The sequence below is a fragment of the Rhinolophus hipposideros genome (assembly GCF_964194185.1).
Source record: "Rhinolophus hipposideros genome assembly, chromosome: 5".
In the NCBI taxonomy this organism is placed as follows: domain Eukaryota; kingdom Metazoa; phylum Chordata; class Mammalia; order Chiroptera; family Rhinolophidae; genus Rhinolophus; species Rhinolophus hipposideros.
In genome coordinates this window covers 70,972,194-70,997,156 of record NC_138051.1, presented here as the reverse complement: position 1 = coordinate 70,997,156, position 24,963 = coordinate 70,972,194, and the positions used below count along the sequence as shown (strand labels likewise).

Genomic DNA, 24,963 nt, shown 5'->3' with positions numbered 1-24,963 from the left:
ATTAAATGGATTAACACATGATAAATGCTTGGTACAGTTCAGTGTCAGCTCAATGAATGCTAGCTTAGAAGTAGTGGTGAAGAAAATATTTCCATCATGACCAAACAGTTCAGTCAGTGCAGTAAAATAAATTGTCAAGTCAGGTATTTGCTTGAATTTACTGGTCAAGTCTATCAAACGACTGAGCCAGCACGTTTAAGTGGCTAGCTCGCTTTGTTGTGTTCAAATCATTTTAGTAAAGTTCATGATTCTTTACCCTAAAATTCGAACAAAAGATGGGTGTTGCTTAAATTCAATGTGTTAGTAAAATGTGCTACACAGTAGTCTGTTTATTGTAGAGTTCCAAATCTTTTTTACACAGTTTTCTTAAAATTCACTACACAATTTTATTTTTCAGTACTAACTAAAATGTCTTATATTTATATATCAAAACTTGTTTTTGAAACCACCATCTATTTAGTAACTTAATGTTGATACAGTGTCAGTAGAGTAGAAAATGCACAGTATTGAAATGAAATAGAAATTGTGAACCATGAGGAAATTTTATTTATTTTTTTCCCCCTACAGAGAACCGAAGGCCTTCAGCAGGAAATTCAGATGCTCACCAAGCAACTGGAGCAGCTGAATCATCACCAGGAAGAAGAAACCATTCAAAAATTAACCCAAACTGAAGAAAAGTGTAGGGAACAAAGAAGACCCTTGAAACGTCTGGAAGGAAAAATTGCTATTAATGACTTTTTTCAAGGGAGATTAGACTTGGACAGGAATAAAGTAAGAATTTCCTGAAGTACAAGGCATTTCTTTGAGAATCAAAATGATCATATTTTATTATATTATCTAATATTTAAAGCTGTTAATACTATTTATACTTTTCTTAATACTGGAAAAGGGAGGAAATTTTGCTTCAAACCCTTAAGCCTCATCACAGTATACACTTTAAACTTACACAATGCTATGTTAAATTTATCTCAATAAAGCTGAAAAAAATTATTTTTTTAAAAAAAGCCTCTCCTCACTCTAAGTCTCCCGTTTCTCATTGTACACATATTTGATATGTATTGTGAGGGCATTTATTATTATATTTCTTAATGTACTTTTAAAAAGAGCATAAGAGGAAAAGGAGCTCAACGGAATGACTCTTAAAGAATTTCAGACACTGTGTTAGCTAGATATGATGGGTATTGGGAAGGAGACATTTCTCAATAATTAGTTTATATAGTCCATTACCTTCTCCTTCTCTGAATCTATAAGGAAAAGGCAATTCTAAAAGTGGGATGGAAATAGATAGGATGCAATATAATTTATTTTCGGGAGATTTTTATTCTATTTCACTAACTTCACAGAATTGCTCATCATATTCATACCTGTGTTATACTATTTCTATAATTGCTGTGGCCCAAAGTGTAATCTTACTCATTTAGTCTCTCATTCCATCCATCCATCCATCCATCCATCCATCCATCCATCCATCCATCCAATATGTATTGAGCACTCAGTTTAAAAAACTTGCTGCGTTTAATGAAGCGGTATCAACAATGTCCTCCACAGAGTCCAAAGATGAATCCAGCTTCTACCCCTGCTCTTGAATACGTGAATGATGATGATTCATTTTTATGTAAAATTTTTTTAAATGCTATGTTAAATTTTAAAAATATACAAATAACACATGCTTTCTATAACCCTTGAAACCATGTTAAAATGTTTGAGAACAACAACAATCTTCCCCAACCCTCTTTCTGCCTTTTCACTTCAGCAACCAATATGTATCTTCTACAACTATTGCCATAGTTCTGGAAATACACAAGTAGATATATATTGGTGGTGGTAGTTTTACAAAACTGGGACTATACAAGTCAAAATAGTCTTCTTACTTAGTAAGAAGTTAAGTACCTCATGGTCTTTCCTTAGATCAAAAGATATAGATTTAACTTATTCCTTGAAAAGCTACATAGCAATCAATAATGTGTGTATAACTTATTTATTTGATCAATTCCCTACTGATCAATTTTTTTCCATTTTTTATGCCACTACAAATAATGCTGCAATAAATATGTTTATACATATATATTTTCATACTGGTGCTTTTGTTCCCTATAGGATTGAGTTCTAAATGTGGAATTATAGTATCACAGCATATGATTTTTAAAAATATTAATAGCCATTGCCAGAATACTGCCTTCTAAAAGGCAAAAGGAGTTCACTCTCCAAATAGCAATATATGAGTGCCTGTTTCCTCTTCACATCCTAGCCAGCATTGGATGTGATCATTCTTTTAGAGTGTGTGTGTGTGTGTGTGTGTGTGTGTGTGTGAGAGAGAGAGAGAGAGAGAGAGAGAGAGAGAGAGAGAGAGAGAGAGAGAGAGAGAGAGAGTTTTGAGTTAAAATGGTACATTTATTTTTATATTTACCTGATTACTAGTAAGGTTGAGCATCTTTTTTTAAAAAATACTGTTGACCATCAGATTCCCTTTCTTACCAACTACTCACAATTTGGACCTCAGATGCAGAAAGCTGAGTTACTCAAACTCCATGTTTTGTAACACATTATCTTGGGCCATGGAAGTTCCCTCGCATTTATTTATTTCTTTTTATCCTCCTTTCCCACCCCCCACCCCCCTCCCCCCCAAAGGAAATCACTCTAATGTATTTAATGTGTACCTTTTAATTTATATATATTCTTTTAAATGTGATTTTTGTACATACATTTTAAATTTGCATAAATAGCATTGTGTTAAAAATCTCATTCTATTACTCAGCATTATAAGTATATTTTAAATTTGTTGGGGTAACATTGGTTAATAACATTATATAATTTTCAGGTGTACAACATTATAATTTGACATCTGTATACTCTATTGCATGCTCACCACCCAAAGTTTAGTTTCCTTCCATTACCATATACTTGACCCTTTATTGACTTTGCCCTCTCTCTTTCCCCTCTGATAACTACCATTCTGTTGTCTGTATCTATGAGTTTGTTTTGTTTGTTACTTTTTGTTTTGTATTCCACATGTCAGCATCATATTTTGAAGATCCACTTAATATTGGTATTTGTGCATCTAGTTCATTGCTTATGTCTAATGTATGGAAGTCTACAGTGTACACATTTGCCATGTTTGGCCTGTCCACTCCTCTAGTGATGAAGACCCCAGTTACCTCATCTTTCTGCCACCGCAAATAACATTGCTAGGAGCACGCCATCCGAGTCCCCTTATGGACCTTTGAGAGAATTTCTTAGGGATGTTTACTCAAGATTGGACTTGATGACTCATAAGATATGCACACTTAATTTGACTAAGTACTGTGAGACACCTCTCAGAACAATAGTCTCTCACCAGAGATACAAGAAAGTTCTTCAGTCTCCACATTCTTGTCATTTCTTGGTATTAACCAGCTTACTAATTTTTGCCATTCCATTAGGTATAAAGTGATTGCTAATTTAATTTGCATTTCTCTAATTATTAATGAGTTGGAGCATTTTGTTTGTTTGTTTATTCATTTATGTTTAGTCTTTGGGATTTTTAGTCTTTGCTCATTTCTTTCCTTTGCCCATTTTCCTGTTTGGATTCCTGTCTTGTTCTTGTTGATTTCCAGAACTGCACACACGTCTTCCTCATCCTGTTCAGGCTCTAACACTCCATGACAGGTCACCTCTCCATGTGGGCTCTTGCCACACCCTGATCAGGCTCTGAGTTCCTCCGCAGGGCAGCTTTCTTCTGAGGACACTTCTGTCGCCCAGCTTGGGGTCTGTAGGCCTGCTGTGAGTCACAGCATTTCCCTTCTCATTTTGGTGTACATGCCTACCTTATTCTGCCCCCTAATGGCTTTAGGACTGGATTCTTCAGAAAGGAAAGGGAAGGAAAGGATGAAGAATAGGAAGAATAAGAGCACTGGTTTATAGTTAACCTTTCAAGCATCCTGATAGATGCACTTATATAAACCATAATTTTTCTGTCAAGAACTACTTCAGCTTTGTTCCATAAATATTGACATGTACTGTGTTCCTTTAATTTTAAATATAGGAATACATTTTTCAGTTTCCAAATATATAGGATTTTTAAAAATTTATATTTTATTCCAACATGGCAGAAATACGATATGATCCTTTGTAATTTATTGAGGCTTCCTACATGGCCTAATACTTGGTCTATTTTGGTAACTGTTTCATGTGTGCTTCTAAAGATTGTGTTCTCTTTGTTGGGTGTAAAGTTCCGTATTATTCACATGGTTTAGATTGTCGGTATCTGTGATTATTTTTGTTTCCTTGATTCTAGAAAAGGTATGCTAAATTCTCCAGGTGTAATTTTTCACTTATCCATTTGTCCCTAAGGCTCTGGCTTTATAGGCTGCAGTTTTAGCTTTATAGGCTCCTGGAGCACAAGCACTCACGATGATCTTTTCTGTCTTGTTCCTTTAAGCACTATGAAACATTTTCTCTTTTTGTCCTGTATAAAATATTGCTTTACATTCTCCACTTTCAGAAATTATGGTTATGAAAGCAATTTCCTTTTGGTTCATATTTGCCTGAACGTGATATGTTTTTATCCTTTTATTTTCTGCCTTTCTCTGTCTTTGTGATTAAAGACAGTGTATGATTACATTTTTTAATCCAATTGGAGGGTATCCAATTGGTGAATTTAACACATTTACACTTACTGCAATTAATTTCTGTATATTTTCTTTTCTTTCTTTTCTTTTTCTTTCTTTTTTTTTTTTTTTTTGGAGGCAGTCTTTTCCTAGTTTCTTTCAGACAGATCAAGTTTTTCTTCTGCTAGTTTTAAAGTTATATATTCTGATTTTATTCTTATGCTGGTATTTTGTTAGGAGCCATATTCTTGTTTACTTAATATTTACAAGAATGTCATGTCCCTTAGTCTCTGACCTCAGCCCCCAATTTTGTTGTTGTTCTCTAAATTTTAAATTTCTGGATTGTTAGAATATACTTTCTCTGTGTTCTTTCACTTGGTCCTAATTATTTTTAGACAACCACGAAGCTTGACCAACGTATTTTATCACCCTTAGTTGCATATCTCCTGGATTTCTCTCCTTATTTGAGCGTTTCTACAAGAGTTTTTGACAATTTGATCTTTGTCTGGCAAACTTTCTGACACAATATGTGCCTGATAACATTTTTATTATACCCTTATATTTTAATGACAATTTGACTGGATATAACCTTCTAGGTTCAAAGTGCCTTCATGGAATTCTTTTCAACTATCTCCTTGCATCCCTTGTTACTGTTAAGAAGTCTGATATCAGTATGATTCTTACTTCTTTGTAGGGGATCTACTCTTTTTCTCAGGAAGTTTTTGAGTTTTCTCATTTGCTTTGATATTCTTAAATTTTGTTATGTGTTTAGATGTATGGTTTTTCATTCTCTCTCTTATTTGGCACTTTATGAACTTTTTTAGTCTGTCATCTGTCAATTTTATCATTTATTTCAACATTTTCCCCCTTCATTTATTTTCTTTTTATTTTTTTTCACACTTCTCTTTGTTTCCTATACTCTCTCCTTCTGTGACTCATATCTGAAGGCTGGAATTTTAATTCTATTCTTCATGTCTTTGTATGGTGGTTAATTTTGTGTCAGCCTGGCTAGGCTATGATGCCCAGAAGTTTGGTCAAACACCAGTCTAGATGTTGCATTTTAGATGTAATTAATATTTAAATCAGAAGACTTTGAGGAAAGTAGATTACCCTCCATAATTGTATTAATAAAATTAATAAAATAACAAGGGTACTTACCTGTACCCTTGTTAGCGATGAGTCATCACTTTTATTGTGATATTTTATTTTCTGGAGTAGTTTAATAATGCATATTTATGGTGAAAAAATATTTTACTTATGTAAATATTGTTAAGTCTGCAATTTATCAGTCTAGAGTATATCTGATATGCTAGTGTTAAATACCATCTTAAAACACAACTTCTTCATTTCACCACTGTTGATTTCTTCAAAGAAAAACTACAGGACTAAGAATTCCCAGCTAGAAGAACACAGCAAGATGTTCAAACAGCTAGAGAAAGACAACAAGCAACAAACATTATTGAGAATTAAACAGAATTTGCAGATTGCTACAACTCAAAGATTAGAGGAGGAAATTCAGAAACTTCAGAAACAGCTCAGTGATTTGAAATTGTCAAATAAAAATATGAAAACTCAACTGATAAGAGTAAATGTCCTTAAAGTAAGTAAAGGAAATGAGGCTTTCAAAAAATCACTTAAGCTTTGTTATGGTCTTTTAATACTTTAACTGCATATTTCTCACTGAACTTTAAAAAATTAACATTAAAATTATTTTACATACATACAAAAGAATAGATAATATTAAAGCACATATAATAATAAACTTTGATGCCTGCAAATCTACCACTAATCTTTAAAAAAAGACTATTATCAATCTCATGGAAGCCCCCATGTATTCCCCTCTCTACTCTTCAAAGGTAACTTCTAGATCCCTTGCTTTTTATTTTAGCCTTACTTTTGTATTTCTTGTTGGGGTAATAGTTAAAAGATTTAGTCATTTGGGGGGCTCCTCTCTGGACCTTCTCTACTTGAAGCTTCAGTTGTAATATTTCAAACATACATTTTTTGTCTTAAACCACAGGTGCCCTAAAACCTTATTGATCAACTTTTTTTTTTCCAGTTTATCAGTAATATTTCTCTCAGCTCAGAGCCAGTTATTTTCTCTATTTAATTAGCACATACTGTAAGACTTTTGATGACATGGAACACTTGTTAAATCTCTTTAAATCACAAGTGCCTAGTGTGTAAGAGTGTTCAGTGACGGTTGGTTATTGATGAGTATGATGGTGGGGAAATGTCCTCTTAATTCATAAATTGGAGAATTTTCTTTCTTTTCCGTGTATCTACTTCTTAAATAAAAAGAAAGAAAAAAAAGGACTAGAAGCATGATTGTCATGTGTCATGCCTGCCTACTTAGATTTAGAAGAGATCTAATCATAGTCATCTACCTTTCCCCCAACCCCAATCTTACATCCTCACAGGACAAAACCATTGAGAAACTCAGGCAATCTTTAACAAAAGTTGAAGCAATGAAAGGGAAGGCAGTTATGGAAACAGATAACTTGAAAACTACATTAGACTCGGCCAAGCAAGAGGCAAGATGGGACAAAGACAGGGACCGTCAGGTGTTAGATGCTGTCACTCCTGAGCTCTGCAAACCAAAGAGCACACTTGAAGAAGCATCAGAACGACAAGAGGTTATTATTATTATTATTATTATTATTAATTATTATTATTATTATTATATTACTATATTAAGATTCTTTAAGTTGAAGCGATCAACACCCACCTCAACTTAGACTTGACCTCTTAGACAAAAGGAATTTATTGGCTCATGGAATCAAAGGGAGTTAAACAACCAGAGTTTTGGGAGAGCAGAGATGCACCTGGGCTCCAGGATGAGCATCTGGAAACTTCTGAGGCCTTTCTCACCATCTCTTCTTGGCATCTCTCTGTGTGTCAGCTTGTCTATCTGACAGACAGCCACAGAGTTTTATTGTTAGAGTTTCTGTGACAAGAGAGAGAATCCCAAGGAAGGGGCAGTTTAGGCCTATCCTTGGTGAATTAACAGTGGTGAGGGACGGGAATATATGATTATCTCAGCTTAGGTCTGTGTACACACCGATTGACTAACCAAAGACAGGGAGGGGAGGGATTTGAGAGAATGGAAGTTCAGGGGAAACCATGTGTTTGAGGCTGGGTCATTTGCTTCTAAAGTGGCTTAGATTTTCACTATATTTATAAAGCAGATATTTTAGGAAACTCTTAAAAGCCTGATAATTTTGGGGTATTGTGGGATTGTATGTCATACCTCCATATTCATATATTAGGTGCTTAAGAAATATGTGACTTTAACCAATGATTTTAAGAGTCTTAGAACATAAAATCATAATATTGTTTTCTTTTTCTTTTTTTAACTTCTTTTTAATATTCACTTTCTTGGTTATTTTCATTCTTCTCCTCAGTGTCCCTTATTATATTTTCTGTCAGATCTCCTCTCCTTTGTAGTTTACTCATTTCTGGGCATGAGTAATGAGTAAACTGGGCATGACTTTGTAGTTTATTTATTTCTGAGATGATTTTGTCTTGTTCTTGCCTGAGTTACATTTTCCTTACTCATGAGGCATCTTAGACATCATTTTTTGTCCATTTCTATAATGAATAATATGTAGAAAGGTGTTTTTTCACCCCATTTCTGCAAATCCTTGATATTGAATTAATAACAAATGTGTGTCAAACATGTTTCCCTTTTCATGGCCGTTTTGGGGGGGGCGGAGTATTTTCATTGCCTGAATAGTTTGTGCGATACTGATTTTCTATTTTCTTCTTTAAATAAGTTTGTATGGATATTATTTGCCACTCATCTATTCACTTTACAATCCCTTTGATTGCCTGCCCTCTTAATTTCAGGTGTTTCTACTTTAGAATTGTTTGGGGGCAGGGTTTATTTACTATGTTTCTTAACTCAATACCACCCTCTTCTTTTGGCAGTGAGTGGTTTTTAAAATTTACTAGATCAAGTCTTTCATTTTGCGGGGTGGGAATTTATGTGATGTCTGATTCTTCAATACTCTCTTGTATAAATAATTCCCTGTTTGTATATATGATTCCCTGTCTTGTATATATAAATTCCACTGTTTGCTTTTTTCCCTTTTCCTTTATCACCAACCCTCCAAGACATACCTCGCCCTTCCAAGCACCTCCCTCGCCCCCCAGAAACCTTGTCCTTACAACTGCCATTTCTGGTCTCACGGGCTTCCAGGCCCCTTTCTTTTCCTTCCTCACTTGCCAGTGTTCTGATCCAGCAGGTCTCAGACTTGTCCTTAGTATTTCTCCATTTGGCATTGTGCCATTTCTGGGACACCAGTGGAAAGCAGCTGCATCCTCCAGAGAAGCTGCCTCTTCTGGTTTAGGATATTTATTTCGCTGCTTATATGCAAACTGAAGTCTGTGGTATTCTCTAGTTATGCTTTAGGCATAATTTATGGATGGTTTTATCTGTGTCTTTGTTGATCACTATGGTTTTTGGAGGATGGGTAGAGAGATATATATTTAGGAGTCTACTATTACCATACAGCAAATCAGTTCAAGAAGTAATTACCTTATATATGAAAAACAAGCAGCAATAAAATTAGATTTAATCTATAAAAGTTTAAAAATTAGAAAAAAAATCTCAAAATGAAAACTTTAAAGACTTTCTTGTAATAGAAGAGACCATTTTATAGCTTAAAAATATTATTTGAATATAGAATGTTACATTTCATAAACAAATGTTTAATAATACTAAATTTCTAATACCAATTTCATTGTACACAATAAGTGACCAAAACTAATGACATGTCTTGATTTTTGTGGTGTTTCTTTGTAGCGTGTCAACTTTCGAGAAACTATAATGAAGATGTTGGGATTTAACATGAAAACAGCAGACAAGGAAATTATCACTCACTTAAGGCTTATTATCCAAGATTATGAAGCATCTAACAAATTGAAAGTTGCTTCTGACTGAGACTGGATGATGAATAAAAACGTTCTGCCCTCTCAATGCTGCCAAGAACTCAGCAGATTATATACATTTCCTCCAGCATCTAGAGTTTGGCTACATTATGAATAAAACACATTGGAAAATTTTTACTTGAATATGTTCTGTCCTTTGTATGTATGGCATTTAACCTTTTTTTGTCATAATATTGTTCTATACAGTTATTTATGGTGTAGTCTAGATTGTTACTTGTAATATATATTATCCAATTATATTTATTAACTATTTTAAGCAGAATATTAATCAGAACTTTTGTTGGAATATTTATATCTCTAGTTAACAGTCTGTTTCTAGAATGAACATTTTACTGAGTATACCCTCTTACGAATCAGGTAAAGTTGTATTCTACAACTTGAATCTATCTTATCTATTTGATTAACTGAGAGTGTGTGAAAATCAGGCATGAATTGTTGAGGGGTAGGAAAGTCATTAAGAATTCTTATAAATGTGCAAGAGAATATAGTGTTTTTTTTTATTTTCTTAGTGTTTCATAGTGTCTGCTGGTGTTTCTAAGTTAATGGACTACTTTTCAAATAGTATAATTTCTAATTTATTTCATTAAAATAGGAAACTGCTCTTCTTTTAAGGTAGTTTTAGATATATCTAAGATGTCCTCTGTAGGAATAGGTCGGAATCTGGACAGGCCTGTGGAGACTCAATGCCTGCTGTGGTCATTTTAAAAGTTCTCCTGTGGGGTTTAGTTTTAGAGGGATCTTCAGGGCGGAAGGAATCTTGTTACACTGGACCTTACAGAATTAGCACTTTGGAAGAAAATGATTGTCTTGAGTACTCATTCAAGGGGAATAAAAAGAGAATCACTCTCTTTCCAAATGGTTGTAGCCATATTTCTCAAACTGGAGGCCAAGGCACTCGGGTGCATTGCAGGGATCTTAGCTTGTCATGGAGTATTTAAAAAACAGTAATACTTGACATTTGTCAGGAAAATATTCCAACTATCAGCTCCAAGTAGTCTATAGTTTCAACATTGGAACACTCTTCTTTCTTTTGATGACGTATCTTTGTGATGAAAACTGCCCAGGGCTTCTCAGGACTTATAAATTTGTTGCCCAGTGGGGTCCAGCAGTTGGTGGTATCACTACCAAGTAATCACAGGATCCTTGGCTACAATGTAGGAAGTCCATTTACTGTTCCTCTCAAGAATATCCTTGGACTGGCAAAAGAGGAAAGATAGGGACACCCTACCCAGAGCCTCCACCGATAGCCCAACTCACTCAAGCTGTAAGAACCACTTTCTTGTTCAGGATACCACAAGGATCCGCTGCCTGCTTCAGCCTCAGCACAATGAGCTGGAACGATTGTACTATCCTATAAGCCAGGCAGGCTGTCACCCCTTTTCCAGAGGTTCTGAGGAACACAGCTATTGTAATAATTATGGTTTCAGATGGTTACTAGATTTATTGGGTTGATCACTTTGCAAGTTATATAAACGTCTAATCACTATGTTATACACCTGAAACTAATATTGTATGTCAACTGTAACTGAAAATTTTAAAAAATATATTTTTAAAAAAGCTGTATCAGAATAACTTAATGAACTTAATTTTTTTTTTCTGGACCAGAGATTATGATTCAGTTAGTGTGGTGTGGGGCTGAAGTATTTTTTAAAAGCGCTCTAAGTGTATAAATTGATGAAAATTACTTTGGAAAACAGTTTGGCAGTGTGTTAACATTAGCTTCCTGTTGCTTCTGTAACACATTATCACACATTTTGTGGCTGAAACAATAATATTCCTACATTTTTGGAAGTCTCACCAGTTGTTGGTAGGGCTATATATTCCTTCTGGAGAGGGTAGAATCCATTTCCTTGACTTTCCCAACTTCTAGAAGATGCCTACATTCTTAACTCATTGTCTCTTTCAGCTTGAGTGAGTTGGTCTATCGGTGGAGGCTCTGGGTAGGGTGTCCCTACCTTTCCTCTTTTTTCCCCATTTTCAAAGGCCTGGGACATCAGGCCTGCCCGGTGTTTCTCAGGCTACCATTTCTTTGGTTCTCCCCCTCCTGCTTCCCACTTCCTCTTTTAAGGTCAGACTAATGGTTGCCAAGTGGAGTCAGCAGGCACAGCCATCTGACATTTTCTACCTGGGACCGGTTCCTTAGCTGCAAGGCGCCTGTCTTCAGGAGTGAAATGCTGAGGTCAACCTCCTCCCTCTCCAACTATTCACTCTGCCCTTCGCCTAGTAGTGGCCCCTTCAGCAAGAGAGAGACCATTAGGAGATGGTAAGTGCGGCTGCTTATACAGAGACAATCTTCCTACGCAGCATTCCCATTCAGGATCTCACTGTGGACGCAGCCAAACTGGAGATGCAAGTCCTTTCAAAGCCGCGGGTACAGCCCAACCCACGTGCTTGACCGTTCAGGGAGTCCACACCGCCACGCAGGTGCCCCGCCCCACGTAGCTGCGCGTGCGCATGTCTGACCAGGAGGGGGGGGAGGGGAGGGAAGTGCAGTGGCACTGAACTCGGGGCGTTGCTATGCGACACTGCAGCGGGAGCGGAGAGAGAAGACACCGGGTAACTGGATGATGACTGGCGTAAAACGCCGTTTCACATCTCGCCTTAGTGTGAGGCCGGGAACCCGCCCAAGAGGGGGTCGGGCTTCGAGTCCAGTCCATCCGGGGCGGGGCCGGAGGGGCGGTCTCGCGGGAGAAGAGTGGCGCGGGCGCGGGTATCCCCAGGTGACTGAAGCTCGGCCGAGGTTGAAGCCCAGTCCTCTCTTCGACGCCCCGCGGAGCCGCAGCGCATCAGTGCCCGGGGTAACTCCGGGGGTGGCCAGTGCAGGGGGGTCGTCAGCTTTGCAAGACTAGAGTTTGTCAGATCCCACGCAGATCTGGGGTTGGAGAAGTGACGCGGGCCTAACGTAAACTAGATGCCAAGTGACATACAAGGGCGGGCACTGCCTCTCCGCGGGCGTCCACTCTGGAGAATAAGTGAGATTGGCGTTTGCTTGGGCAGCAGGACGGGAGGCCGGACGCAGTTGGGATGTTTGTGAGGACTGGTCCCGCAAGATTCCGAGCGATGAGCTTGCTTTCTCTGTTGGCAAAGAATGACTGGATTCTTAACTGCGCCCAAATACAGTCATCCCAACATAGTTCTTAAAATATTCAGAACTCTTTGAACTTCACCAAATATCTGGGCTTCTTTTATAAACCGTTTCTTAGGGGGTCTAATTGATGGCAGATCATCTATTGAACTTTATTCATTAACAGTATTATTGAGATGTAGTTTACATACTGTAAAATTCTGTTTTAAGTGTACAGTTCATGAATTTAGCACATTTAATATGCAACAATCACCATATTGGAATTGGAAAAAAAATCTTTGGAGATACGTGTTTTGCAAAGATTATGTCCCAATTTGTGGCCGTCTTTTCATGTTATCTCTTTCTCACAGAGCAGTTTTTTAAAAATTATACATCATTTTTAAGAACAGTTTAAGTTTCACAGCAAAATTAGTCCAGAGGGGGAAGGTACAGCTATTTCCCATATAGCCCCCGCCCCACACATGAAACGTGAAAGATACTTCTTTACCTGAATTAGACTCTATTTGAGACTTTACTGGAAAACACAGTGTTCTTGGTTTCCACAATTTAGAACCATATGGATGTTTTACCAAATTTTTTCCCTCGTCTATTTTTGAGTTCATTGCCAATGAAACAAACAGATATGCTGAAAGCATGCTATCTCAGATTGAAAAACTCATCCAGGTCTGTGTTTAACAAGTGGCAAGGTGTTACTGACCAAATTATGAAGGTGTGTGTAACTGTTGAAATTGCAATGGTGTGGGTACGCAAGCCAATGTTAGAATCATACTTTCAGGATACCTGTTGGTTGACTCAAACTCCTGGTTTCAACACTATTTTTACAAAGGGTGAATATCAACTAATTAGGTCCTTCCTTCATTTTTCCAATAATGATGATAAGTCATCAAAGACTGATCGGCTTGCAAAAATCAGGCCCATAATAGATTTTGTGAAGGATACATACATTTCCACCTATAATAGCAATAAAGAATTGTGTGTGAGTGAGTCCATGTTGAAATTCAAGGGGTGTCTATTTTTCGCAGCATCATCCCAGTAAACCAAGTACAAAGTGGTGCATAAAGATTTGGTCACTGTGAGTCACCAACAGGATTTCTGTTGCAGTTTGATGTATATACAGGCAAAAATTCATCTCAAGATAGTAAAGCTGGGTTAGGAGAAGAGGTGGTATGCAGCTTGATGATGGATTTGAAGGCAAGGGACATGTAGTTTGTACAGTTTTTATTCAAGTATAGAATTTTTGAAAGTCTAAGATTGAAAAAAATTGGAGCATCACAGTGTGTGCCAATAGGCGAGAACTACCTGCAGATACGAGGATTTGCAAGCTGCAATGTGGTGACCTCTAGGTGAGGTGGGAAAATCATGACGAACAATGCTTGCTTGCACTTGCTAGGATACAGGGAGAGTTAACATTATCTCCACTGTTGGGAAAGGTGGTGTCAGTGAAGTGCATGTAAAAAGGGAATGAGGGGGCTGGCCTGGTGGCTCAGGTGGTTAGAGCTCCATGCTCCTAACTCTGAAGGCTGCTGGTTCGATTCCCGCATGGGCCAGTTGGCTCTCAACCACAAGGTTGTCGGTTCGATTCCTCGACTCCCTCAAGGGATGGTGTGCAGTGCCCCCTGCAATTAAGATTGAACACGGCACCTTGCTTGAGCTGAGCTGCCTCCCAGATGGCTCAGTTGGTTGGAATGTGTCCTCTCAACCACAAGGTTGCTGGTTCGACTCCAGCGAGAGATGGTGGGCTGTGCCCCCTGCAACTAGAAAATGGCAACTGGACCTGGAGCTGAGCTGCACCCTCCACAACTAAGATTGAAAGGACAACAACTTGACTTGGAAAAAAGTCCTGGAAATGCACACTGTTCCCCAATAAAGTCCTGTTCCCCTTCCCCAATAAAATCTTTAAACCAAATATGCAAATTCTTTACAATGCATTTATGGGTGGAGTTGATTGTTTTGATCAACTCTGTGCCACGTATCCTTTTGATAGGAAGTCTATGAAGTGGAATCAAACCATGTGGCAATTTCTCATTGAAGTGGCTCTAGTAAAAGGCTATATCTGTTACAACATTCAAAACCCTATCAATAACTTGACCCAGTGGAAATTCAGGGAAAAAGATATAGAAGGCTTATAGGATGGATTTTTAAGGAAAGATGGAAATAAGAGGGGTTGCAGGATGTCTGCACCAAAAGAAATTAGGCTGACAGAGCGCCATTTTCCTAGGCAATTTGAGGACAAGAAAAAGAAGCCTAGTTGCTGCATGTGCAGCATTATGCCCTCACAATGTGCAAAAAAGGGGAACGGTGTTTGCAAATGAAAATAAATCATGTATTACTGTGCTATGTGTCCTGGAAATCTAGCAATGTGTGTTGTTCCTTGTTTTGAGAATTATCACTCAAAAATAAAACATAAAGAATCCTGTCAGTGTTCCAGAAAGGAAGTTTAGGAAAGCGGATGTACATTTTTCTATATTTATTTGTGTGTTTTTCATGAATGAATAACAATAGGAAAATTTTCTACATAAAAATGTCATTTATATACAAAGCAGCTCAAATTATTATTAAATGCATAAAAGAGTCAAAATATCAACTTTTTGTTTTCTGTGGATTTCTGAAACATTTTGAAAACAACGCTTGAAATAAATTAACACAGTGAGAGTTTATATCTCCTGGTTCTGATTCTCTGCTTGAACCCCGACTGATACATAGTGACAAACAGAAACTCTTAAAAGCAGCCTGAGAAGAAACATGCACAGAGAATAAAAATCAGGATGATAGCAGATTTCTAAATAAAATGTGAGAAGATAGTGGAACAAATCTTTAAAAAAAAAAAAGTCAACAGAAATTATATAACCAGTACAAATATCTTTCAAAAATGAAGGGGAAGCAAATATTTCCAGACATACAAAAGCTGAAAGAATTAATCACCAGCAGATCTGCACTACAAGAAATATAAGTGGATTTATTTTAATTTTTAGAGTAGTTTTAGGTTTACAGAAATATTAAAGAAAGTACAGAGAATTCCCTCATACCTCCCACCCTACCCCACATTTTCTCCCCTTGCTAACGTCTTGCATTAGTGTGGTACATTCATTATTGTTGGTAAACCAATACTGATATATTATTTACTGAATTTCACACTTTACATGAGGGAATGGGGATGACTGGGAGCTGGGGTAGAGGAAAGAGGACATGAGAAGGAGAAAGTTCAACTGCCCTGTGGGGACAGAGTCCCAGAGACCAGTTTCCAGGCTCTCGACCTCACGTGGAAGGGTGCTGGCTCGGTTATTAGATGGCCATCAGCTGTGACTGATTGGCCATCAGCTGTAACCAGTTAGCCATTGGCCACTAATATAACTGCCATGGCTACGCTGGCAGGGGCATTGGTTGGTTGGCAGAGAAGCAGATGGCAGATTGCGAATCGTGTGGGTCTTGCTTCCTGTGTCCCCAACCCAGCCACCAGCGAGAATATAGCGGTATGAACCACCTACCTATGGCTCCGTGGGTGTTTCTTTTTGGTCTCACAATATCCTGCGTTCTTATGCGGGGAGAGGGACCAGAGACCCTGCATGACATACCCTTTTTGCTGTTTTGCCTAGAGCCGAAAGGAAGGGGAATATTTAAGAAGGCAAGTTTTGGCAGGGAAAGGGAGCTAGGTTTCCTACTGGACAGCTTGGAGAGGACCCCGTGCCAATACATGAAAACATGAGCTTCAGAATCAGACAGATGGGCTCAAATCCATCTGACAGTTTTGAGCTATCTGACAAATTGGGCAAACTGATTAACCTGCTTGAGTCTCAGTCTTCTCATCTATAAATACTAGTAGCAGAATAAAGAGCACCTATCTTGTAGGATTATTGTGAGGACCAATGAGGTGTCATTCATTAAGTACTTGATAATGTGCCTAGCACACTGTAAGTAAATTCCACCTATTAGATAATTTACTCGCCTCCCCAGACCAAGAACAACTCGTCTGAATAATGACTCCATAAATCGTCTTTAACCTTGATTCAACTAAGACTATTCCTCTTCTTACCCTGAAGCATTCTGACCCCAGAAAACAGGTCTTTGAAGCAGGGAAATTACTGGAAAGGGCTCTGACTCTACCTTGCTCTAGTCTAGACCTCTTCGAATCCTCCCCCGATATTGTCACCAGAATGATATTTATTATGTGAATCTACTTATTCTCCTGAGAAAGTGTTTGAATGGCTTGTTGCCTGCAGTGTTGCATGAAAGCTCTTTAGGTTGGCAGAGAAGGTCGTTCCTGACCTGGCCTTAGTGACCTTTCCTGTTTCCATGCCCCCTCCCCGCCCAGTTAGGGTAGGAGCCTCTTCTCCATGTTTGCAAGTGTTGTCCCAGCGCTGATCACATGGGGTGTTAGAGTGTGTGAATTTCCTCAGAGTAACTAAACGCAGGACCTGCCTCATTCCTTTCTGTCTTGTTAGTTTTCAATGTTTATTCTTTTTTTTTGATTAGGAAACACCCTCACATGGTTCACAATTATATAAAAGAAACACAGTGAAAGCTCTCTCCTATCTCTACTTTCCAGATACTGTTTCCCTTCTAGGAGGGAACCAACTAATGTTAATAGTTTTTTTGTGTATCTTTCTGAAAATATTTTGTGTGTATGTATTCTTTCTTCTCCCTTTATAAACAAATGGTAGCATATTATATCATCTTATACTCCTAAATCAGAATATAAATATATCTTAGTATGTCTTGGCAATCGTTCTATCACAATATAAATTCAGTTCTCTTTTTTTTTTCTTTTGGCCATTGCATGGTGTTATTCATATCTTTATACCTTATCATCTGGCACACAGTAAAGTAAATAATAAATATTGAATGAATGAAATATTGAATGAGTGAAAACAAAAGAACATTTTTGTGCTGCTCTTGGAAATTAGCCAAATAAGCTACTATATATTGTCTCAACACATGTTATACACATCACACATAATATAAATCATACAAAGCCTGACTTTTTAACAACAAATTGAAATCTGACTTGTCTTATTCTTTCCCATCCATTAGAGGGAGACATGAACCTGTTGTGTAAAGCAAATATTTAGATTCGCTCTAACTAGGAAATCTGAACCAAAAGGAGCAGGTGGTCCTTTACAGAGTTTGAGCCCTTAATAATTAATCCAGGACTGAAGGTTTTAGGGATGATGAAGGAAGTTAATTGCAGGAGGAGAAAGCACCTGGATTAGGAGTGCGGCTACAGGTTAACTCAGACACTAACAGCAAGACTAATTAACTACCTTTGCTCAGTGGTGTGCTGGTAAACCAGCTCTTTAAAAAAGTCCTGCTTGCTATGTAGTGTCATGTAGTGTCTTTTCTTTCCCTAGAGAAAAGACAATATTCAAAGTGAGCCATGCACCAAAAACCAAAGAACAGCCAGGAAGTGTTCATGTCAATGCACGTCCTGGGCTGTTCTGAAGGAAACAGACCTGAGCACCCCTGAGCTCCTCTCTGGCCTACAGAAATCTGTAGTGGAACTACTCACAGCGGCCAATTTTAAGCTACAGCTGATTTAACTGAATTGCAAATTCCTTGGATATTTAACAGCTCTCCTGAGCCATTGCGGAGCCTTATTGGGCCATAGTTACCTTCTCTGTAAAATGGGAATGATAAGTCATCCATGTGGGGACAAAGCCCCAAAAAGCAGTTTCCAGGCTCTCGGCCTCACATAGAAAGGTGCTGGCTCGGTTAGTAAATGGCCATTAACTGTGATCAGATGGCCATCAGCTGTGGCTAGTTGGCCGTCAGCTGTAACCGGTAAGCCATTGGCCACTAATATAACTGCTGTGGCTACGCTAGCAGAGAGATTGGGGGCTAGCAAGAGTGGATTGCAGAGAGGCGAATGCCGCCAGTGAGAATATATTGGTTTGACTCCCCTACCTACGGCTCCGTGGGTGTTCCTTTTTGGCTTCACCATGTCCTGCGTTCTTATGTGGGGAGCGGGACCAGAGACCCCGCAGGCCACCCGGCACGACACATGGCGTAGTCAGCAGGATACGGTGCTGGCCAAAGCTCTCCAAAGTGCGGTGGAGCAGTTTGTGCGTATGAAAGCTCAGTCTGAGGAAGACCAGGAGGAGCAGCTGCCGGAGAGCTCGATCCCCGTGGAGGGGTGGGAAGATGTGGATGGTTCCAACCAGCAGAGGCCGGAGAAAGCGAAGGTTGTTGCGGCCCTGTGGGTTGGGAAGTGCTTGCTGACGCAGCCTGGATGCGGGACTTGTCCCAGGAGGAAACGCTTGCTGAGTCCTCCTTGGGAGATGAGGGTGAGGTCAAGGTCATCCCTCACCCCCAGGACAGCCCTGGCGAATGACTATGGATTGTGGGGAATTGCCTTTCATCCCTAATTTAATGGACCGCTTGACTGTTTGGGAACATACCACCATATAGTGGGACTGGCGGATGTTTGCTTTTGTGTCTTGACTGGCCGCCATTGATAATATGTAAGCACCTTGATGTGAGCCGCTGTTGGTCCAGCACAGTACCCCGAGAGGCCCAGAGAGAATGGCAGTGCCCTGAGAGGCCCTGGCTGAGTCCAGGGAGAGTGGCAGTGCCCTGCGAAGCCCTGGCTGTGTCCAGGGAGAGTGGCAGTGCCCTGCGAAGCCCTGGCTGAGTCCAGGAAGTCTGGCTGTGTCTAGAGAGAGTGGCAGTGCCCTGAGAAACCCTGGCTGTGTCCGGGGAGACTGGTGGTACCCTAAGAAGCCCAGGAAGTCTGGGTGTGCCCAGAAGTACTGGTGGTGCCCTGAGAATCCCTGGCTGTGCTCAGAGAGCCTGGCTGTGTCTGAGATATTGCATTCACATCTAGGCTCCTCGCACAGGGACCCTCGCGGAATACGCTTGTTGCGTAGATTGTGAGGTGAGACCCTGTAGGGTTGGAGTGTGGGGACAAAGCCCCAAAAAGCAGTTTCCAGGCTCTCGGCCTCACATAGAAAGGTGCTGGCTCGGGTAGTAAATGGCCATTAACTGTGATCAGATGGCCATCAGCTGTGGCTAGTTGGCCGTCAGCTGTAACCGGTAAGCCATTGGCCACTAATATAACTGCTGTGGCTACGCTAGCAGAGAGATTGGGGGCTAGCAAGAGCGGATTGCAGAGAGGCGAATGCCGCCAGTGAGAATATATTGGTTTGACTCCCCTACCTACGGCTCCGTGGGTGTTCCTTTTTGGCTTCACCATGTCCTGCGTTCTTATGTGGGGAGCGAAAGCAGAGACCCCACAGGCCGCCCCGCATGACAATCCATTTTGCAGATTCGATCGTATAGTGGACACATAAGCACTTTGAATCCCTTAAAGCAATGTTTCCCAAGCTTCTATGATCATAAAATCACCCAGTGTCTTGTGGAAAATCCACATTTCCAGGACCTGCCCCAGAGCTCCTGGCTCAGAGCCTGTTGGGAGGAGAGGCCTGGGAATCTGTATTTTAAGAGTCACCCAGGTGACTCATCAAGGAATGTGGGCAAACACTACTCTAAATTAGTCTTACAGTTGGGCCATATGTCAGTGGGTCTTTCTCTGACTCCCTTAATAATTGAGCCTGCTTGAAAATACGTATATAGACTTCTAGGGGTAACTCCAGGCAAGGCCTTTAACTTCCCTACTACCTCCTCTACCCTCAGAGCCCAAATATCTCTAACTAGGAAACCTGATCCTTGCCCTCTCCTAGGCCAAGTCTTCCCTACACCTGTGAAGCTTTCTGTTCCAAGGACCTCTGGGTTGTTTTAAAGCTACCATTTATTGAGAATTTACCAGGTGTCAGGCATGTTACAACTCATCCTTTCTTTTCATCCTCACAGTCATCGTATGAATTAGATTCTTATGCTTTTTCCCTTCTGCAGAGGAAGATCAAAGAGGCCAGGAAAGTGTTTGAGGGCATACAGCTGGTAAGTGGTTGGCCTGAAAAACCCAACCGAGGCTCCACGGACTTCAAGCCTGAACTCCATCCTGCTGTGGGCTCTTTGGGCCTGCCTGCTCTGGTGCCTTCGTATTCTCCATCCTATCTGTAGAAGCCCTGTGCCCCGAGTGCAGCTTCCAGAAGCCACAGAGTGGAATAATGAAGGATTCTGAGGGAAGGATACAAAGCTGGGCCTGGGCACGTGTAGCACTCACAGGAGATTCCAGGAGAGATCAGCACAGGTAAGGAGCTCTATCTTACTGTAAATCTCTTTCTAAGAGGAACCTAAACCGGCAGGGAAGCGACTTCTCGTCCTCTGAATGTCCACAAACCTCCCCATCTCCACCGCTCATTTGTCACTTGTCATTTGTGACGGGCATTGTAGATCATTTCTTAGGCATTTGTCTTCTCTGCTCAGAATATAAAGCCTGCGGGAGACCAATAGTTCAGAGAGAATGGGCTTTAGAGTGAAACAGATCTGGATTGAACCTTTTGCTACTGTGCGATGTAGGGTGTCACTTAAACTTTCTGAGCCTTAGTCTTCACATTTGTTAAATGGGAACATAAATAGTACCCCGTGAGATTGTTTTGAGGATTCGATGGAACAGTGCAGATAAAGGGTTTATAAGCAATTGCTGAATGAATGGTAGGCATCTCCTCCTCATCGTCTGAGAGTGAACACCTTCATATTGTGTCTGAGGTAGGAACTGAAAGCATATTGTTTTCCAGCGTTACGGAGGCATTCTCACAAGGAGATAAATGCATGAGGGCAAGAAGCATTCTCAAAGAAGAGTATTTTATGAAAGAGCAAATGTAATGTCACGTGTCAGAATAATTTTAAGGTGAAAATAACTAAAGAAGTCAATAATTTTCTCTCTTGAATGATATTTTAGCCTGAGGTAGGGTGAGAAAAGTAGCAGGAGGGATGGGGTCAGGCTGACACAAACCTACAGATACTATCAGTGGCAACACGACAAACACTTAGGGACCCCAGTGCTCCCCAGGAACACAGGAAATCAGTCTCCTTTGGGGAGGCTAGTATGGCTCTACATAGTGAGTCAGATGACCTGACCTGGGTTCCTCCTAGTGTAAATCTGAAGAGCTCTCTTAAGTTTCCTTAACTGTAAAATGGAGATGAAATCATCACAGAATTGGTATAAAAATGAATCATGACATGACTACGTAAGTGTTCTAACTGTAAAAGCCAATGTTATCCTAGAGTGGCAGTTCTCTTAGCAAGGAATCATGAAGGAGCGATTGGTGAGCAAAACTGTCTGGACATATAGGAAAAAAAATGTGGAGATGTAAAAAGAAGAGTAAAAAGAGGAGAATGCCAGGAGCCTAGTACATTGGACATCACCATCATTGGTGAGCCCTCTGAAGCTGTATGAACTACTTGGAGTAGTTAATTTCCTAGCTGTAATTCCCAGCAAAGGAATGGACTAAATAATGGAGAAGACCATTCCTTTCTCTGGTTAGGCTCAGATTGAGTAATAACATACGTGAAAGAAGCGCCTTTTCTCTGTGCACAAAAGATGGGCTCTGTATTTGTATAAGAGCCATTAATGCCATGTGCATCACTGGCATGTTAGTTAGTGTGGGTCTAAAGGACAATATGAGACATTTCTAGTAACTTTCCATGATGTGAAGGAAGAACTTGAAAATGTCAGATACATTTACAAGTAGAAAAAACTTTAGTCAATTGAATTCTAAACTGTGGAATCAGACAGTATTATTAGAATCTGTGGCCTCTTAAGTCATCTCTGCCTACATTGTGTCTCCTTTTTGACCTCATTTCTGGGAATATTACGCTGTCTGATCTGTTATTAATATTATCAGATTCTGTGCCAGAAGGGGTAAGGAAACTGCGTTTCCAGAATTACATTTAAGTCATTTGTGAAATGGCATATTACAATTTGCCACCATTTCTAACAGTTCTTTAACATTTTCTTTCTCAACGGGGTGTTCACATTCACGATCATGACCTCCAGGGGCTAGTTTCTTTTCTAGTTCAAGAGAGAATTGCTTCTATCGGAGTTGGGTCTGAGGACAGGAACATAGATTCTTCATGTTTGGTTTAAAATGGGTAGAAAATTAGAAACTAAAGGTATGAAAGAGATTTATGTAGAATTTTAGTACCTTCAAGGAATGTTAGGACAAAAAGTTACTTTACCTGTATGTTTGCAAATGTCAAAGACCAAGACTGAGACAAATGAGGGTGACTTTTAAGGAGCTGCCTGCACATGCTGGCTGCCAGGTGCTTCATTTCAGCTGCAGGTCAGAGTAACCTTGTCCTGTGGTCTGGACACCCAGGTATCAGGTTAGGTTTACCTTGCTGCTTATGTCCTTGGTCACCTTACTAAGGGCTCTAGTAAAACACATGTCAGTAAAGAATAGAGTTATAGAAATATGCGCATAGGTGGTTCTAGACTAGAACTTCACAAAATTTCATTCAGTAGTATCTGGGGACAGGACAAGCATGCCTCAGTTTACATAACAAATAAAAAAGCACAATAGGGTTAACAGTGGGGAAAGCAAGAAAATAGCAGGTGGGTAGACAACATTAGGTTGGAACTTCCACTCTGCCACATGCACATGGGTGTCCTTACAAAAGAAACGTCATCAATCTGAGCCTCAGTTTCCCCACCTGTAATGTCAGGACAGCCATAGGGAAGTTCTGAGGATTAAAGAAAATTAAAATGAACCAACCTATGCAAGCTTGCCTAATGTAGTGCCTGGGCTGGAAAGATGCGTAAATAGTAGGTTCATTTTTATTTTATTACAAAAAACATGATCCTGAAGAGCTCTACCCAAATTCAACTTTCAAATATCAAATCCTATTTTACAAACCCTGATTTATGAGCAGCTGAAATAACCTCTAGTATATCGCATTAGTAACCTAATCTTTCCCATTCATTGCCACCAAATAAAGGTGTCATTGCAGATTCAGCAAGTCTTTTCCTTCTCTTTTACTAATTCCATAAGTTTAGGCTTTTGTCTCTCAGATTTTCTTAAAACAAACGAATCAATGCCCCCATAATATGAAGAACAAGCCTGATGCTGTTACCAGGCAGAAGCAGGTAAGAGCATCCCAGGACCCAGACCCTCCCACTTGTCCTCAGGTTCAGAAGAGAAAGAGTGTCAACCCAAAGCCATTCTATGGCATAACGCTCTTCCTAGCCATTTGCAGGAATCCTCTCTCCCCTCCACTTGTCCACGTCAGCTTTTGCTTCCTTGTTTTCTACAGGGTTTTGTTTGTTTTGCCTCTGTGTAGTTCCTTTATTATAGAAAATTCCCCAGCCCCTCCCTCTGATCTCTCCAAGTTGAAGCCTTCAGCAGGTATTTGTTGGATGTCTGGGTTATATTAGGTGGGTGTTATGGGCACTGTGCAACCATGGGGATGCTAGACATGCACTACGCAATCAGGATGGGAGCTGTGGGGAGGCAGTGTGTGTGTCCTGCTGGGCTGTCCTGGTCTTCACTGTACTCAGGCTCTCATCTTTGGGATGGGTAAGACTTTACTAGAAAGAAAATGGATAGGATGAGAAGGTGGGAAGGTGCACCCTTATGGAGAGAGGCTTTCCTACCTCCTCCAGTAAAACACAGCTGTCCTGTGCTGACCTACTTTGCTTTCCCAGGTGACATTTAGCTCATCTTGCAAGCTCTCATTAGTGTAATCATAAATGCTAGTAAATTATTACTCATCATATATAATATGATTGAATTTTAACAGTCTATGATTTAACTCCAAAGGATGACTGGGTGATGAGGACTTCAGTCCTATTGTAGGGTAATTTGGGAAGAGGCAGGCCTTTCAATGTCATACCACGTGGGTGCTTTCTTAGGCAAGTTATGGGTGAGGTAGAAATGAGATGGGGACCCTGCTGAGCAGAGGCACGTTCTCAACACAAGATTTCAGGGTGCTTTGGGGCTCGCCATTGGTATTAACTGTCTTAAGAATCCCTTCTTAGTTTTGGTCATGGTTCAGGTAGAGTTGGAATAATCACCCTACTCACTGACTGCATTAAATAGGCAAAGGTTCTATCCATAAAGTACCATTATCTTTCTCAATCCACAGGGTGAGTCAGAAGGAAATCTATGCAGTCCCACTCATTCTCTTTGCTTAATATTTCCTGCAGTGAGGTTTCTTTCTGTAACAAACAGCTTCTGTGGGTGTTTGAGGGTCTTTAAAAAGAACATACTGTTCCTGTGAGTGAACACCTTCAGAACACCTTCTGAAGGAAGCATTGCAGCAAACATGGAGCTGTAGTTCCAGGGTTGAGCAGAAGCTTTTCTTGTAAGAGATATACCAGGTGTGATAAACTATGGTGAATGTTTAAATTAAAAAAAAAAATGATTACAGTAAAAGACACATTGCCATTAATACCCCTCAGGATACTCCCCCTTGCTTCAAACGCAATTATCCCATCATTCTTGC

The 24,963-nt window shown here is 39.9% G+C and overlaps 2 protein-coding genes across 2 annotated transcripts in view; both read left to right on the top strand.

The window, feature by feature from the left end:
* Window positions 1-9,808, top strand: part of LOC308497902 (uncharacterized protein) — a gene marked incomplete at its 5' end in the record, with an annotated part of 38,058 nt that extends 28,250 nt beyond the window's left edge. The window contains 4 exons of the mRNA XM_081048980.1: window positions 568-771; window positions 5,959-6,186; window positions 7,007-7,222; window positions 9,394-9,808. Of these exons, the coding sequence (XP_080905106.1) occupies window positions 568-771; window positions 5,959-6,186; window positions 7,007-7,222; window positions 9,394-9,531 (786 nt within the window). The 3' untranslated portion in view covers window positions 9,532-9,808. The remainder of the gene's footprint in view (window positions 1-567; window positions 772-5,958; window positions 6,187-7,006; window positions 7,223-9,393) is intronic.
* Window positions 9,809-12,080: 2,272 nt separating this feature from the next.
* Window positions 12,081-24,963, top strand: part of ESR2 (estrogen receptor 2) — a 63,439-nt gene continuing 50,556 nt past the window's right edge. The window contains exons 1-2 of the mRNA XM_081049463.1: window positions 12,081-12,337; window positions 20,470-20,767. The gene's annotated coding sequence lies outside the window, so the exon portion shown is untranslated. The remainder of the gene's footprint in view (window positions 12,338-20,469; window positions 20,768-24,963) is intronic.